At 38.0% G+C, this 17,961-nt stretch overlaps 1 protein-coding gene across 1 annotated transcript; it reads right to left on the bottom strand.

Moving 5' to 3' along the window:
• Nucleotides 1-6,918: 6,918 nt before the first annotated feature.
• On the bottom strand, nucleotides 6,919-10,204 carry LOC108826345 (actin-interacting protein 1-1). Its single transcript, XM_056994065.1, has 6 exons — nucleotides 9,813-10,204; nucleotides 8,875-9,040; nucleotides 8,588-8,770; nucleotides 8,078-8,503; nucleotides 7,593-8,006; nucleotides 6,919-7,344 (listed from the first exon to the last, which is right to left on the bottom strand). The coding sequence occupies exons 1-6, from the start codon at nucleotides 10,202-10,204 to the stop codon at nucleotides 7,087-7,089; spliced, it is 1,839 nt and encodes a 612-aa protein (XP_056850045.1). The 3' UTR covers nucleotides 6,919-7,086.
• Nucleotides 10,205-17,961: the final 7,757 nt, after the last annotated feature.

The following is a 17,961-nucleotide window of genomic DNA, read 5'->3' as shown; positions in this document are numbered from 1 at the left end:
GACCTATGTTTTGTCTATGAGATCAGTAGATGATACCGATTCAATATGTGATCAGTTGGTGATAAGTTCGTATAAGTTTTTTTAATAAAAACTAGATACTGACCCGCCCTTTTCAAGGGCGGATATTATTTAAACAAACTTTTCTAATTGTTATTGAGATTAGAATATACAAATTATAAAAAACAATAATTTTTTATATATATAGTTTTTGAATAATATTGTTTTTGGTATTAAAATATACACATTTTTAAATTAAAACTTGTACAGTGAAACCTTTTGTAAATTAATAATGTTGGAATTATACCAAAACTATAATTTTTTAATTTATAGAGGTTATTAATTTATCGATATAATAATTGAACCAAAAATTCAATGCTTTTAATTGTTACCAAAAAAACGAAAAAAATCAAATAAACTTTAATTCCACATGAAATAATGTATTTTTATTGTAATATTGTTTGTGGATATATTATATAGTCTTTTATTTTTAAGTTTAAAATATAATGTTAGTTGGTTAAAACCAAATATTTATAAGGCCTAATGTAAATTGGTTTACATAATCGTATGGCCCTTTATTTGTAAAACAACACAATTTTAATAATTTTCCAAAGCCCATTAGTTAAACCATTTATAATGTGTATTTATGTTAGTTTAAATTAAGTTGTTAGTCATGTTGATATATTCAAGAAACCAAACAGATTTAGGTAGCCAAACACCTACTATTCTAGAGAATGTCCAAATTTAAATGACAACTTCTAAATAGTAGATAAATTTTAAGACTCTAAATTAATATAGTAGATATTTGTATCAAGTACTTTTTAAAATAAAAATATATTTGTATTAAGTAGTTATTAGTTATTACGATATGTTAATGAATGATGACAAAGATATTGATAAGTTGTACAGTTGATGCATTTGTGAAACCTCCTACGGTACGCTACTTGTTAGCTTGTTGATTTGGGAAACACGGCATTTGGAAAATGAAATGAAATTGCGAAGCCTCCATTGATACTGCACATGATGTGCCAATGAATATATTTAAGTTGCTCTTTTCTATATATTATAATTCCATTTCTACAACAGAATTGACCTCCTATTTGTTTAGAAACTCATTTGTTTATGTGCTTGCACCTGAAAAAGCGTACAAGTCGGTGACCTTTTCAAATTATGCGCTTACTATATCTTAACTGTAATAACCTAATGTATAAACAAATTAATGGGAGACCTGAGGGTGCATTTCAATGCTTATCTGTCCTTGATAAACTTTGAATAGGGAATTTTCTGATATCCTTCATTAGGTCTACGACCCTGTTTATATACACATACAGAGTCGGCTAGTAAGCAATCTCAAATCTAAAATGGAAGATATACAAATATTTACTTTCCAATATATAGAATATATCCTAATACTCCCCCTCAAGTTGGAGCAAACAAATTTGCTATGCCCAACTTGATCAAAAATGCATCAAATTCCTTCTTTCCCAATGCTTTCGTAAGAATGTCTGCAAGTTGATTCTTAGTTGAAACATGAACAGGTCTTGTAAAGCCACGAACAATATCATCCCGAACAAAATGACAATCAAGCTCCACATGTTTTGTACGTTCATGGAAAACCGGGTTAGAACTAATGTGTATAGCAGGCTTACTATCACACAACAAAGACATAGGTTCTTTGTGTTCGATCCCCAGTTCCCAAAGTATCATCCGCAGCCAACGGAGTTCAGCAGTAACCTCAGCCATAGCCCTATATTCTGCTTCCGCGGAGGATCGGGAAACAGTGTCCTGCTTCTTTGTTTTCCATACGATGGGAGAAGATCCAAGCTGAACAAACCATCCTGAAAGCGACCTCCGTGTTATCGGACATGCGCCCCAGTCTGAGTCACTCCATCCACTCGCATGAGTTGATGACTCGGCCCGAAGAAGAACACCCTGTCCAAGTGTCCCTTTAAGATAGCGGACGACCTTCAGCGCAGCAAGCCAATGATCCGTCCGGGGTTGCTGCATAAACTGAGATAAGGCATGAATCGCATATGTTAGATCAGGTCTTGTAGCTGCTAAATAAATAAGACGCCCCACTAATCTGCGATATCTCTCAGGGTCGGCAAGTAAAGGTCCATCTGCAAGACTCAATTTATGATTCTGATCAATAGGTGAACCAGCCGGCTTGCATCCAAGAAGTCCTAACTCTGAAACAATATCGGTCGCATACTTTCGCTGGCAGAGATAAATACCAGAGGGACTGCGAGCAACTTCCAAACCAAGAAAATATTTGACGGCACCCAAATCTTTCATATGAAAACACATAGACAAATAATCTTTAAATGTCTTAATCGCATCGGGGGAGTTTCCAGAGATGATAAGATCATCAACATACACCAAGATTCTTAGAGTAACTCCATTCTTGTGATAGACAAACAGAGAATAATCGGATCTTGTTTGTCGAAACCCATACGCACGAAGAGACTGTTCCAGCTTGGCAAACCAACACCTGGGTGCTTGCTTCAAGCCATAAAGAGATTTCCGGAGACGACATACACGCGTCTCACCCGGAGGACAGAAGCCTGGTGGGAGTTTCATGTATACTTCTTCATGTAGATCACCGTGAAGAAACGCATTATGGACGTCCATTTGGTGGACCTCGTGATTCATTTTCGCAGCAAGATCCAAGAATAATCTCACAGTTTTCATCTTTGCCACAGGAGCAAAAGTTTCCTCATAGTCGATCCCTTCTTTTTGGTGATTTCCAAGCACAACCAAACGAGCTTTAAATCTTTCGATTGTACCGTCTGCTCGATATTTAATTGTAAATACCCATTTGCACCCAAGAGCTCGTTTATTAGGTGGTAATTCCTCAAGAGTCCAAGTGTGATTAACAACCAGTGAATCGTATTCAATATCAACTGCCTTCACCCAACGCTTGTCTTTCATGGCTTCGTGAAACGTCTTTGGTTCAATATTAGTAGACAAGGCCATCAAAAACTGTTGATGTGCAGGTGAGAATCTATCACATGAAACATAGTTAGCAATGGGATAAGGTGTACCTGAGGTAGGCTGAGGAGCAGGTGAGAGTGAGACGAGAGAGGACGAGGGAAGAGATGATGGAATAGTGTCAACAATAAAGTCGCGGAGCTTCACATTTCGAGTCTTAGTGCGACGACCACGACCCAGCGCTTCATCTACGGAGGCTTCTTCCACATTCTCTGCATTGTCCGTTGTTGGAGACAAGTCTTTCTCAGTGACTGGAGCCACCGGCTCCGTATCATGTGTGTCATCTACTTCCATCGTCTCAGTATTCTCATTAGCTGAGTCTGAGTCATAGGCAACATCAGCCGTTTCCAGTACACCGTCAGTTTCTGCTACTACTGGAGATGATAAAGGTTGATCATTCAACAATGGAGATCGTATGTTACTCACAGACGGAAATATCTTCTCGTGGAAGATAACGTCACGAGAGATGAAGACCCGTTCTGTTTCCAAATCAAACAGTTTCCACCCTTTTTTCCCATATGGATAGCCTAGAAATATACATCTCCGACTTCTAGATTCAAACTTGTCACCTTTATGAGCTAGGTTATGAGCATATGCCAAGCACCCGAAAACCTTTAAGTGTTTATAGCCTGGAGCATGGCCATAGAGTTTCTCGAACGGAGTCTTGTTTCCAAGTAAAATCGAAGGTGTCCGATTAATGAGGTAACCTGCTGTAAGAACGCACTCACCCCAATACTCAATCGACAGATTAGCTTGAAAACGAAGTGCTCGAGCCACATTTAGAATATGTCTATGCTTTCTCTCAACCCGACCATTCTGCTGCGGCGTGTATACACATGATGTCTCGTGAATAACCCCTTCTTCTTTAAAGAATCGTGACAAACATGTGAATTCCGTACCATTATCACTTCGTATAGTTTTAACCTTCTTCTTGAACTGGCGTTCGATCATGACTAGAAAGTTGCGAATCTGCTGAGAGACTAGCTGCTTATCAGGCAGAAGATAAAGCCAGACAGCACGTGAGTGGTCATCAACAATAGTCAAAAAATATTTAGATCCGCAGAAGGCAGTTGTACGATATGGTCCCCATAAGTCAATATGTATCAAATCAAAAACTTCTTTCGCATTATTAGAACTAGTAGGAAAACACTGTCGAGTTTGTTTAGCTCGAAGACATACGTCACAATCTTTAAGTAAAAAATCATTACTACTACTACTGCTAACTCCAGAGATAATCCCGGTAATCTGAGATGAAGGATGACCCAATCGATGATGCCACAAAACTGAATCTGCTTGGACAATCGCCTGAAAGGATGTCATTTGCTCGAACCCACGAAACCGGTACAGTCCCTCTCTCTCTCGTTCACCCGCTCCAATCAGCATCCTCGTACTGCGGTGCTGCAAAATCATCAATTTATCAGTGACCTGTCCAACCAGAGAGTTGTCAGTTACTAGTTGTCCGAAAGAGATGAGATTCTTGTGAAATCCTTCAACAAAGAAAACATTTTTAAGTGACAATGTCGATGTGAGTCTCACTGTCCCTTGCTTTGATGCACACGCATCTTTTCCAGCTGGTAACAGAACGGAAAGCGGAGTGATATCTCTAGTATCCTCCATCAACTCAATACATCCAGTCATATGATGCGTTGCACCTGTATCTAGAATCCATAATACATCATTTTTCTTACCCCCAAACGGCAGAGTTGATTGTCCAGAATTGATCATCTTTTGAACAACGCTCCACTGCTCATCTGTTAAACCTAACAAGCCCAGTCGATCACTGTCCGTAATCACCACATTTGAGCTCATTGCAGCTGAGTTTGCAGCAGGTATCTGTGTGATATTCGCCTTAGGATTCAGACCTCTGCCACGTCCTGCTGGTGTTATCTGAGTATTCTTACCACTGCCTTGGTTTCGAGGATTGTCCGGCCACCACTCCGGATAACCGATCACTTTAAAACAAGAGTTCGCTTCATGCCCCTTCTTACCACAAACTGTGCAGGTTCGTGTAAGATCACGATTCCCAGGTCCACTGCGAGAGTAGTCTCTCTGTGCTCCTCCTTGTCGCGTGATATCCTTTGTGTAGACAGAAGCTGCGTTTCTGGCTTCAGACGTTTGAGTTGAAAATCCCATAACCGGGACATCAGAAGCCACAGCCGCACGTATCGTCTCATTCTGTACTATCGTCTGATAGACATTGTCAAGATATGGCAGAGGTGTAATAGCGCACAGTTGAGATCGAATAACCCCATGCACTGAATCATCCAAACCCGCCAGAAAGTCATGAATTTTCAAGGTCTCTCTTTCCTTGTCGTGTGATGTGTTGAGGTCACATTCACACTTTCCACAAACACACTGTTTTGTTTCCATGCACTCTGTAATGCCATCCCAAATCTTCGTTAATCGTCCGAAGTAATCATCTACCGTAGAACCATTCTGCTTGCAGGTTGCTAGTGAATTCCGAAGTTGTTGGAGACGAGCCCCACTCTTGATCGAGAAACGTTTCTTTATAATATCCCACAAATCCTTAGCGACCTCTCGTGTGGAGATCGTAGAACGTATCTTTGGTTCAATCGTCAGTTTTATCCATCCGACTAGGAGATGGTTATTTGCTACCCAGTCTTCAAGATGAGGAGATCCTGTTTCTGGTTTAGGAATACTCCCGTCAAGAAACCCAAATTTCTTCCGAGAACTGAGCGCCATACGAAAGTTGATAGCCCATTCGTCGTAATTCAAACCATTGAGTAGTGGTTGTGAGATTACGGCTCCTGGATTATCGTTTGATGAGAGATCATATGGTGAAATTGTCTTGTACTTTTGATCAGATGAAACAATCGACATCTCTGTTTTTTTCGAAGAGAACAGAGTATGAGAGAAGTTAAGAGAGGCGGTTACTTGGTTAAGAAGCAAGAACCGTTTAGATAAAAATTTAGGTCTTCAGATCTTAAGCTCTGATACCATGATAAACTTTGAATAGGGAATTTTCTGATATCCTTCATTAGGTCTACGACCCTGTTTATATACACATACAGAGTCGGCTAGTAAGCAATCCCAAATCTAAAATGGAAGATATACAAATATTTACTTTCCAATATATAGAATATATCCTAATAGTCCTACAATGTCTTCATCACATAGTCACAAATCAGATTGCTTATAATTTTCTTATAAGCAAAATTATAAAATGCATCAATTAAAAACGAAGTTCTTATGTTGATTTAAATATATATATAACATATTTGATGTAAGCAAAAACAAAAAGGGCCATCTGCAAGCTGACGCAAGATACGAGGATGTTAAGACCAGACGCCACGTCCCGTACCGTTGGGTATTTTGACTTTCTTCCAATGGGCGGCTCACATATTATTATCTTATTTACTTGTTTAATTACGAAACTAATTCGGTTATTAGTATAATCAAATAGTCTATTTCGAGTTTGGTTGGATCCGAATCTTGAGACGTCAATCCTGACGTTACCATTTTTGAGTTTTGCAACTGTTTGTATCTTAGCTTTCAGGCAATGTTCAATGTTCCCAATTCACAATTTATTTGGAAGTCACTGCATTAGACTTTTTCTTCACCTATATCTTTTATAATTTGTGAAAATAGAGTCAATATTAGTTTCTATTTTGTCTGTGGATAAATTAAGATGACAAAAGTGGTTACAACGTACGTCAAAGAGTTGAAGAAGTCTAATGAAATTAAATGGGTCTTACATTGAGTTTAAGGCAGACATTGTAAGAACAAAACTCTTTTTATTCGAAATCTAAATAAGTAACTTAAATATTCAATCTAGTGTTTATTTTGATATGAAATAATAAACTTAAATATTACTAATTAACCGAAATTTAAATCATTTCAACTGAATAATAGATCTCAGAAAAATTTGTAAAATCTATTAAACCCAAAGTATTATTAACATGACAGATCTGGACAAAATATAAAATTTCGGTACTCGAACGCATGACTATAGATAAGCTAGCATTTGATAAGATACTTAGCTTAATGCAGTACAAACAAGCGACTTTTCTATTTAGAATAGAGACTACAACTTTAAAGGATGATACTGAAAAGATGTAATAAGAAGTCTGGTTTGGGTCATTGAGGCTCAATATGCCACATACGAACCGAAGCATCTTCACCGGAACTTGCTACGGTGCACTCATCAACAAAGGCGACTGCGTTAACTCCACCGAGATGAGCGTGTCTTACGGTTATGCGACTCGAAGCTGGCTTGTCCACTTCATATACAATGACGTTAGTGTCTACAGACCCAGTAGCTACCATCTTGTTGTTTGGTGACCATGCCAAACTGTTTATACGAGCAGTGTGGAACAACATGTTGTTTAGCTTCACCTACAAAACATAAAACCAACCCTCCTAAATTAGCTTAACCAATGACTTGGTAAAACACAACAAGCAAATGAACCCTCCTAGATTAGCTTAACCAATGACTTGGTAAAACACAACAAGCAAATGCATATATTATGTAAGACGATTCCAACATAAAATGGCCGTACCATTTTTTTATATATTACTTAAGATTCCTTTCAACATCCGATCCGATGTGAACAATGTTTATAATAGCATATGATTGTTGTTACCTGTTTGGTCTCGCGATCCCAGACAACAGCTTCGCGGTTGGCGTCACCAGAAGCAAACATTGTTAAATCAGGAGAGTAGCGTATCACTGTCACAGCACCTCTATGTTTCTCCAACACAGTTTCTTCTTTGAGGCTATTGTCTTCTGAGACTGAGTACATGTGTAGCTTACCGTCTTGTCCTCCTACAATAGCTTCTTTACCGTTAGGTGAGATCACAGAGGCTGACACCACAAAACCAAGATCGATCTTGCTCAAAATGTTCAGACCATTGAGCAACACAACTCCAGACTCAAAAGAGACTAGTGTTGTGTACTCTGGTGAATCAATAGCTATGCTTATGTCCAAAGGTTGATGGCCTATATCAACATGATCTGCATCCCCGAATCCGTTGTCAGTTAAAGGCATTCTCCAGACCTGTCAAGAATTTGAAAGATTCATATGTGATGTAACTGACTCAAACACAATCCAAATAATAATGTTTCTACCTTGTTATCAAAACCGGTTAAGAGAATGTTAGATCCAGTAGCTGCTAGTCTCTTGATCTTGGTGTTATCTTTCATTTGTAACTTGCAACTGTAACCAACTCCTTGTAACCATTTGACTATAAGACCATCATAGCTACAAGACAGAATCGTCTTCTGGTTATCCCCAAGAACAGCCAAAGAAGTGACGTTCTTTAAATGTCCAGATAACAACAATGGAGGCTTATCCATATCATCTGCAGAGTACAAGGACATGGTACCGCCAAGAGACACTGTAATGAGATGATTGTTTTGCCAAAGACATCCCACAAGCATGTCTTCTGCTCCACCAGATTCTGTAAACGTTAATGTCTTTATTACAGAACCAGCAGTTCCATCTTCAGATATCTCCCATATCTTGGCAGACTTATCAGCAGAGACAGTAAGCACCTAACAAAAAAAAAAAAACTCATCAGTGTCAGTAACATTGCAAGAATGTGCAGAGTTTGGCAAACGTTGATGTCATAACATTACCCGTTTGCTGTCTGGACTCCAGCTAACAGCATAAATGCTGCCTTTGTGACCATCTTCTGAGGCTAATTCACCAATCTTGTCTCCTGTTTTACCGTCGTAAATCATACCCTTTTTATCAGAGCTTACAGTGATGAATTTACTACCATCAGGTGCATATCTGATGCAGTTGACAAAGTTTGAATGCTCCCTGTGAATGAGAAAACTCAGAAGCAAACCCCCATTAGTCAAGAAACATATCAAACATGTGTTTCTGGTTATAACTCAACAAATCCAGAGACATATATAACTTGCCTGTGAGAAGAGTGAAACTTAAAAGGTGGTCCATCGTAAAAGTTGACCAAGAAATCTTCCCCACATGTAGCAATCCGAAAAGGTCTCGTTGGTTTGAAGGCACAACTTAGAACCCTACGAGAATGTCCATCAAAATCTCCCATTGTGTTGCCAGAGTCCCATCTATGTATATGTAATGGACACACATGTATGAGATCACAAATGCAAATTGATCAGCTTAGATCGTGGTCATTAAAATGGTGGAATCCAAGAGATCATTTCTGGTAAAAGAATATCAGAATCACATACGAATACAATGTGGAACCAGTCATGGAAATGTTCGAAGCTAAGACCTAACTTGCTAGTTAAGAATTATTAGTAGAAATATTTAATACGCAGATCAGCAAATCAGCAAATCATCATGGAAGTATTCATGAAAATGGTAAAATCCAAGAGATCATTTCAGGTAATAGAACACACATGAAGAAAGTGTGGAACTCGTCATGGAAATAATGAATGCTAAGACCTAACTTGTTACACAAGACATTCATATATTCAAGGAAGAAGTACTGCGCGGAATTTAGTCTTCAAATCAGCATATCATCATGGAATTAGTCATAAAAATGGTGGAATCCATTAAATCGTTTCAGGTAATTAGAACATCAAAAACACATAAGAATACAATGTAAGTAAACATATCCAACACCTAACTTGCTAGCCAAGAAACTTAAAATTATATACAAAAGAAATACAATGTGGAAATTTAGTCTAGAAATCATCATGGAATTAGAATCAGTCATCCAAGAGACAATCCTATGTAACAGAATATCAGAAACACATACGAATACAATGTGGAACTCATCACTGAAATAAAAAAGATACGACCTAACTTGTTAGACAAGAAACTCAAAATCATATACAAAAGGAAGAAGAGAGGAAGTGGAGGAGAACTCACGCGAAGGCTCGAACAAGCGACTTGCCCTTCCCATCGCCGGAAGCGACAATCCGAAGACAATCGGAGGACCACTGGAGATCATCGACCCGACCAGCAAGGACCCTGAACTCATTCTTCAGCACGAACCCGTTGTGTGTTCCCCAAACTCGAACCGTACCAGAGACATCAGCGGAAGCGATCCACTCCCCGTTGGGTGAGTAACGTGCCACGGTAGCAGCATAGCCATGCTCTCCGTATACTTCGACGTCTTGAGGTCGCTGGAGGTTCCGGATCAAGACGGAGCGGCCGTTGCAGTAAAGAATGGTGTCTGATTTAGGGTCGCCTGAGATCAAAATGCCTCGACCTCGTTCTGTGGATGGAACGCAAGGAAATGTCTCGACTAGTTTAGCCATGTTCGAATTCTTGGATGGAGTAGAGAGAGGAGAAGTGTATCATTTCTTCTTTGGAGGTGAGTTTAAACGGAAAATTACCATAAATTCAGGATTTTTTGAACAAGTCTCATGGTCCTACATCGCTAATTTTAACTTTGCTAAATTTAGGTTCAGAATTTGCCCTCTCGGTGTTACACACCATCTTTTTTTTTTTTGACTGAACACCATCATTTTTTTTTCTTTTGAAATTTTGAAAAATAAAGACATCAGATTAAGTGCAAAAAAATTAGAAATAAAATCTATGTTAATAGAAATCTAAATATTTTAAATTAGTTTATCCCTTAAACTATATATATTTGAGAAGTGATTTGTACATGTGTCATCACTACAATTAGTCTCAACAAAAAATGATGACATGGTTTAAAAGAAATATGACATGTCATCGATATAATTGGACATGTAAAAATTTCTATATTAAAATTAATATTTTTGGTAAGAATGATAATTACTATTTTCTATATACGGATTCATATTTTGGAAAAAATATCGTAAATAGTAATAACTAATAAATTTTATATAAATTTTTTTTCTACAAATATCCATTTTGGTGAGATTTTAGAAATATGGTAATACTAATAACTTTCTATATCTATTAAAGTAATATAATTATATATATAATAATAATTACGAATTTAATTTTTTTCATCAGTTTATGAATCATATTTTTATTATCAAAATAAGTGTAGTTTAATTATTATATATTATCAAATTATATATGTATTTATATTAATTTATATATTTATTAGAACTAATTTAAAATAAAAGTTAACTGAATAAAATATAATATGAATAAAATAACTCTTTAAATTTTTAACTATTATTATTACAATTCAAATAAAACAAAATTAAAAAGTTAAAGTAAACTTGAATAAATCAAAACTAGAAAAATTACATTATGGTTTTACTTTTTAACTGATAAAATTTAGATTTAAATACTGAAAATTGAAAATTTGTTTATATAAAAATATTTTTAAAATTTTTATATCTGCGCATAGCGTATAAAAACTCCAAGTTAAACTTTAAAATGTTAATTTCTAATAATAAGAGCAAATCGTGGAACAAATAAAAAAATCATTGAAAAGGTAAAAAATAAGACCTGAACCAAGGTAAAAATAAGACTACTCAGTTTCATTTGTTCAATAACAGATTTTTTTTTGGGGTAAACTTCAACACTAATAACAGAATTTCTTATGCCATTCGATTCTGTTATGGTAATATTTGAAGACATTGCAAGTTAAAGCATATAGAGATAATTATGTGATATATTTTAAGATAAGGACTAAGTTCATATGTAGTTATCTACTTCCTTATTGTACGTAACTTAGGTCATTGTATATTGTATAAATACTCTGCCTCATCAATGAATATACACACGCTTTACATTCATATCATGGTATCAGAGCATTAACGATTTTTCTGAAACCTACAAACACTTCCGCAAACTCACTTTTTCTCTTTCTCTCTGTGATTGAACATATTCATCATGGCTTCTACTGCAAGTTCTACTACAAGTTCTACTACGAGTTCTCTCTCTTCTACAATTGTTCCTGCGGCTACATCTATATATCCAGACACTCCCTATTATCTTCATCCCTCTGACAATCCAGGCTCTTTGATAACGCCTGTGATCCTAAAGGGAGATAATTACTCAGAATGGGCTACTGAGTTCTGGAATTCTCTCCAAGCGAAAAGAAAAATAGGGTTCATCGACGGATCTATCGTCAAACCGTCAGAAGAGCCTGATCTGTTTCGCTGGACAGCAGCTAACTCTATGATAGTTGGCTGGATACGTACTTCAATTGATCCTCTAGTCCGATCTACGGTGAGCCATGTACCGGATGCATACCAACTCTGGGATGCTCTCAAGCGTAGATTCTCTATCAAAAACAACGTACGCAAGCATCTCATTCAAGATGAGATCACCAACTGCAAACAAAACGGGAAGATGGTATTAGACTACTATGGTCGCTTATCCAAACTCTGGGACGAGCTACAGAGTTTTCAACCAAGTCAATCATGTACTTGTGAGGCAGCTTCGATTCTGGAAAAAGAAAAAGAAGATGCAAAGGTTCACAAATTCTTGTTTGGACTTGATAATACTCGGTTCTCTGCTATTCGATCACAGATCATTGACGAAGAGCCTCTCCCGGATCTAAATACAGTATACTCGCGCGTTGTCAGAGCAGAGCAGCATCTTCAAACGATGCGTACTACGGAGCAGAATCAAGATATCGTTGGCTTCTCTGTCAATATGGATTCATCCTCTCACTCTACTCCATCTCCAACGGCTGCTACTACTAATACCTTTCGGAGTCGTGACCCCAATCGATCTTGTACTCACTGCAAACGTACCGGTCATGAAGCTTCGGAATGCTTTCTTCTACATGGTTACCCCGACTGGTTCAATGAACAACAACAGAGATCTGGGCAATCTTCTAATCAGCGAGGTCGTGGCGGTGCTGGACGCGGTCGTGGCAGAGGCCGTGCTAATGCTTCTCGTTCCACACCAACCTCAAACTCTGCAACTACAATACCATCCGATCAAATCTCGGCTTTAATTACCCTCCTACAAAACCAACAGTCTCAACTCTCTACAGATAGAGCAACTGGTAAAACTTCTCTTACTGATGTTATCATTGACACAGGAGCCTCTCACCACATGACGGGTGATCTATCATTACTTCGTGATGTTCGTGACATTCTTCCATCATCTGTAACGTTCCCAAACGGCCAGGCTTCCCGTGCAACAAAGATGGGAACATTGCGTTTAAGCTCTGCTTACTTTCTAGTTGACGTTCTATACGTTCCTGACTTCAACTGCACACTTATCTCTGTCTCTAAACTCCTCAAACAAACCGGCTGTATAGCTATATTCACTGATACACTTTGCGTTTTGCAGGACCGTTTTACGAGGACGCTGATTGGAGCCGGTGAGGAGCGAGAGGGTGTGTATTATTTTTCGGGTGTTACGGTGGCTCGTGCTAACAAGACTGGACGGAATAAACCCAATGCTTCGTCAGATTTGTGGCATCAACGACTAGGACACCCTTCTAATAAAGTGTTATCTGCATTAGACAGTTTTACATTTGATTTCGGTCACACACATTCGTGTGATGTATGTTTTCACGCTAAACAAACGCGTGAGGTTTTTCATGAGAGTTTTAATAAAGCACTTGCACCTTTTGATTTAGTTCATTGCGATGTATGGGGTCCCTATCGAACTCCATCTTCATCTGGAGCAGTTTACTTCTTAACCATAGTTGATGATTTTTCACGAGCAGTTTGGATATACTTGATGCTAGAAAAATCCGAGGTTGCTACACTACTAAAGAACTTCTGCGCCATGAGTACTAGACAGTTTGAGCGATCTGTTCGAACCTTTCGTACTGATAACGGAACAGAATTCATGGTATTGAAATCCTACTTCCGACAACAAGGAATCTTACACCAAACTTCTTGTGTTGACACGCCTCAACAGAATGGCCGTGTTGAACGCAAGCACAGACATATCTTGAATATTGCTCGTGCACTCTTATTTCAAGCTAGACTTCCGACGAGCTTTTGGGGGGAGAGCATCCTTACTGCTGCTCATTTGATAAACAGAACTCCCACACGAGTTCTTGATGAAAAATCACCATACGAGGTTCTCTACGGTTCATCTCCTTCATATACAATGCTCAAAGTGTTTGGCTGTTTATGCTACGCTCATCGTCGCCCTCGTGATAAAGACAAGTTTAGTGACCGCAGTCGCAAGTGTTTATTTGTTGGTTACCCCTACGGCAAGAAAGCTTGGAATGTATATGATCTTGAAACAAATGAATTCTTCACAAGCAGGGATGTCATCTTTCAGGAAGATGTGTTTCCTGGTCTTCCTAGCGATTCCCCTTATCAATCTCCTACTGAACCTTTCTATGATGATACTATACTAACTCCTCCGACACCGGTTCCTTCTCCACCTGTGATTCTTCCCCCACCTAATCATATGCCTAGAAACCCCTCTGCTCCGGTTGATACGACCACTACCACAGTAGCTACTGAAATAACAACCTCTCCCACTACTCCTCTTCCTACTACCTCTATGATACCCAATGAGGTCCCTACACCATCCTCTCCTGCAACCCCCGCCGAACCTACTACTCCTGCTCTTCTTTCTTCTCCTACTACAATAGCTGACCCAGAGCCCCACGAACCTGTCTCTCCAGGTCTCCATGAACTCTTAGGTCGCGGACACCGTGAACGACAACCGTCGGTCTTACTTAAGAACTACATTACCTACTCTGCAACCGAAAATAATACACCTCTCTCTGCTGTTTCCGACTCTACTCAGTGCGCCTCGTCTACGGTTCCAGGTAAAACTCCCTACCCTATTGCCCATTACATCATTGACTCTACTTACTCTGCAAGCCACAAAGCTTTCTTAGCAGCTATCACAACAGACTTTGAACCAAAATCCTACAAGGAAGCTGTTCGTGATAAACTATGGTGCGACTCTATGACTGATGAGCACGACGCGCACGTTCTAAATGGCACTTGGGATGTGACGAAACTTCCGCCTGGAAAGAAGCTTATCTCGTGCCAATGGCTTTACAAAAACAAATATGATGCTGCTGGTAAGCGTACACGACGTAAGTCTCGACTGGTGGCTTGTGGTAATCGGCAAAGAGAAGGCATTGACTACAAAGACACCTTTGCACCAGTCACTAAACAAGCATCATTTCGCCTTCTACTTGAGCTATCTGCAATTCATAACTGGGAGGTACACCAAATGGATGTACATAATGCCTTCCTACACGGTGACTTGGAAGAGGAGGTTTACATGAGACTACCTCAAGGCTTTGAACATCCTGATCCTACAATGGTTGCTCGCCTCAGAAAATCCATCTATGGCCTTAAACAAGCCCCTCGTTGCTGGTTCTCCAAATTAAGCAAAGCTTTAAAAGCATATGGCTTTCTCCAAAGTCGAGCAGACTACTCTCATTTCTCCTACACTCGTGGTTCTGTTTTGATTCATATCCTAATTTATGTTGACGACTTCATTCTTGCCAGCAATGACCTATCTACACTACATAAGTTCAAGAACTACTTGGGGCAATGCTTTCATATGAAAGACCTTGGCAAGCTAAAATATTTTCTAGGAATTGAAGTTGCTCGCAGTAAAGAAGGCATCTTCTTGTCTCAACGCAAGTACTCGCTTGACATCATTGCTGAGACTGGTTTACTAGGAGCCAAACCGGCTTCCATTCCCATTGGGCCTAATCACAAGCTTGCGATTGACGATAGCCCTCTGCTTCGTGAACCTCAGTCCTACAAACGCCTTGTAGGTCGTCTTATCTATCTTACTTTCACAAGACCGGAGCTCTCCTATGCAATACACATACTTACTCAGTTCATGAAGGCTCCGCGGTAAGGTCACTTTGATGCAGCTCTACGGGTCGTGCGTTATCTCAAAGGATGCCCGTCTCAAGGAATACTTCTCCGGTCCGATGCTAAAATTCAAATCAATGCGTTCTGTGACTCTGATTGGCAGGCTTGTCCTCTTACCCGGCGAAGCCTCAGTGCCTATATTGTACTTCTTGGTAATTCTCCTATCTCGTGGAAAACAAAGAAACAGAACACGGTGTCAGTCTTTTCTGCTGAAGGTGAGTATCGCTCCATGGCGTATGCTCTTCGCGAACTCAAGTGGATTAAGCAGCTTCTCCGAGCCTTTGGTGTGCTTCACACTCAACCAATGAAGTTCTTTTGTGACAGTAAATCCGCCATCTACATTGCTGCTAACCCTGTCTTCCATGAGCGTACTAAACACATTGAAAGTGATTGTCATCAAGTGCGCGATGCAGTTCAGTCTAAGCTAATTTCTACTGAACACATTCGGACTACCGAGCAGCCGGCTGACCTTCTCACTAAAGCGTTACTACCTTCTACATTTCGTTACTTGTTGTTCAAGCTGGGGATTCAAGACATTTCATCTCCAACTTGAGGGGGGATATAAAGATAATTATGTGATATATTTTAAGATAAGGACTAAGTTCATATGTAGTTATCTACTTCCTTATTGTACGTAACTTAGGTCATTGTACATTGTATAAATACTCTGCTTCATCAATGAATATACACACGCTTTACATTCATATCAAAGCACGATAATCATAATCTGGCCACATGTTATCATCAACAAACAAGATTGAACCACTCATAATTTCATCACCGAATTTTAACGAGTGTTCTTACTTTAACTCTATGACCAGAACGTCTCATGTCCAATAGAGTCCTTTATAATTTCTATTCTCAAGATTCATGTAAAAGTCTTTTTTTTTTTTTGCTTTTCTTTGTATTTTGGTTCTTTTAAGCTCAAGATGATTCCGATTTGGAATTTAGATACCTACTTCTTCAAATTATCTTCTGTTGTCTTGTTTACAGCCGAACTTCACTTTGAAAATGTCTTCAACATGTAAACTTCCTTAGGGGAAGAAGGCTCGACAAAGTATCCACATTGGTTGCAGCATCCTCAATCATTTGAACCGCCTTCTCGTTCGAATCTTGTTTATTCACTGAACAGCTACCTTTTTTACACTCACCACGAATCATCTCTAGTCTTCCACTTTGTTCACCATGAATTGGCGTAATCATTGACGGAAAGATTGATTTTTATGTGTTGATAGTTATCGAGACGAAAACCAACCATGATAAGCCAATTTTTGGAGCTCATGTTGGAGACAGGTTTTCCTGTTTTGTCTTTTACTATCGAACAACCTTAAAGAACCACCTTGGTGCTTTCTCAAAAAAAAAAGAACCACCTTGGTGTATTCTCCGAAGTTGAGACAGAGGCCAAAAGGTTATTTTTTTATTGTAACCCTTTCAATCCTAAATTAATGCAGAGTTTCTTAATTTCACTATGCACGAGACTGATTCTAAAGTCTATAGCACAAAGAGAAAACTGTAGAATATTTATTCCAAATTACGTGGAAGAAAAAAAGATTAGAGATATATCATACTTAGTAAAATAGAACAAATGCTAGAATATAAATTCTCAAATTTGATAGAATGTTGAACAAAGATATAATACATATTTTAAATTTAGTAGGATAGAAGAGAAATAGCAAACAAACATTTTGGACACAACTTATAGAACGTATAATAATTTTTGAACTTTATAAAACAAGAAACCAAATATTTTTTTTTCAAATTTGATTTTAAAAATGGTGATGTAAAGAATCTTTCATGGGTATTTTTCAAAAAACTTAAGTATTAAAATATTTATTTAAATATGTAAATATATAAATTAAGGAACGTAGAATAAATTATGGATTTACAGAATAACTAAACGAACATTTTCTCGAATAGTGATTTAAAAAAAAAAAATGTAAACATATTTTCATGAGTGTTTCTTTATTTTCTTATAATGTTATGTTTTATGCTTAGTAAAACATAGAAAAATGCTAGAATATAAATTTAAAATTTTAATAGAACATTGAACAATCGTTATAATATATATTATAAATTTAGTAAAATAGAGAAGAAATACCAAACACACATTTTCTACATAACTAAGAATGTAGAATAGAAATTATGACTTTATGCAACAAGAAAACAAATATTTTTTCATATATTGATTTTTCAAAATGTGATGTAACTAACATTCATGGGTGATTTTCCTTTTAAAAAAACTTTTGACTTAAAAGATATTTATTTTATTAAGTAAAATACAAATTATGGATTTT

The sequence above is a fragment of the Raphanus sativus genome, chromosome 9 (genome assembly GCF_000801105.2).
Source record: "Raphanus sativus cultivar WK10039 chromosome 9, ASM80110v3, whole genome shotgun sequence".
Taxonomy (NCBI): Eukaryota; Viridiplantae; Streptophyta; class Magnoliopsida; order Brassicales; family Brassicaceae; genus Raphanus; species Raphanus sativus.
The sequence above is the reverse complement of the archived record's forward strand: the minus strand, read 5'-3'. Positions and strand labels throughout refer to the sequence as shown.

Coding starts and splice junctions, on each gene's coding strand:
- LOC108826345 (XM_056994065.1), bottom strand. CDS start 10,204: ATGGCTAAACTAGTCGAGACATTTCCTTGCGTTCCATCCACAGAACGA. Junction 8,771..8,874: donor TTCACTCTTCTCACAGGCAA/GTTATATATGTC, acceptor ATTCACAGGGAG/CATTCAAACTTTGTCAACTG. Junction 7,345..7,592: donor GGGATCGCGAGACCAAACAG/GTAACAACAATC, acceptor TATGTTTTGTAG/GTGAAGCTAAACAACATGTT.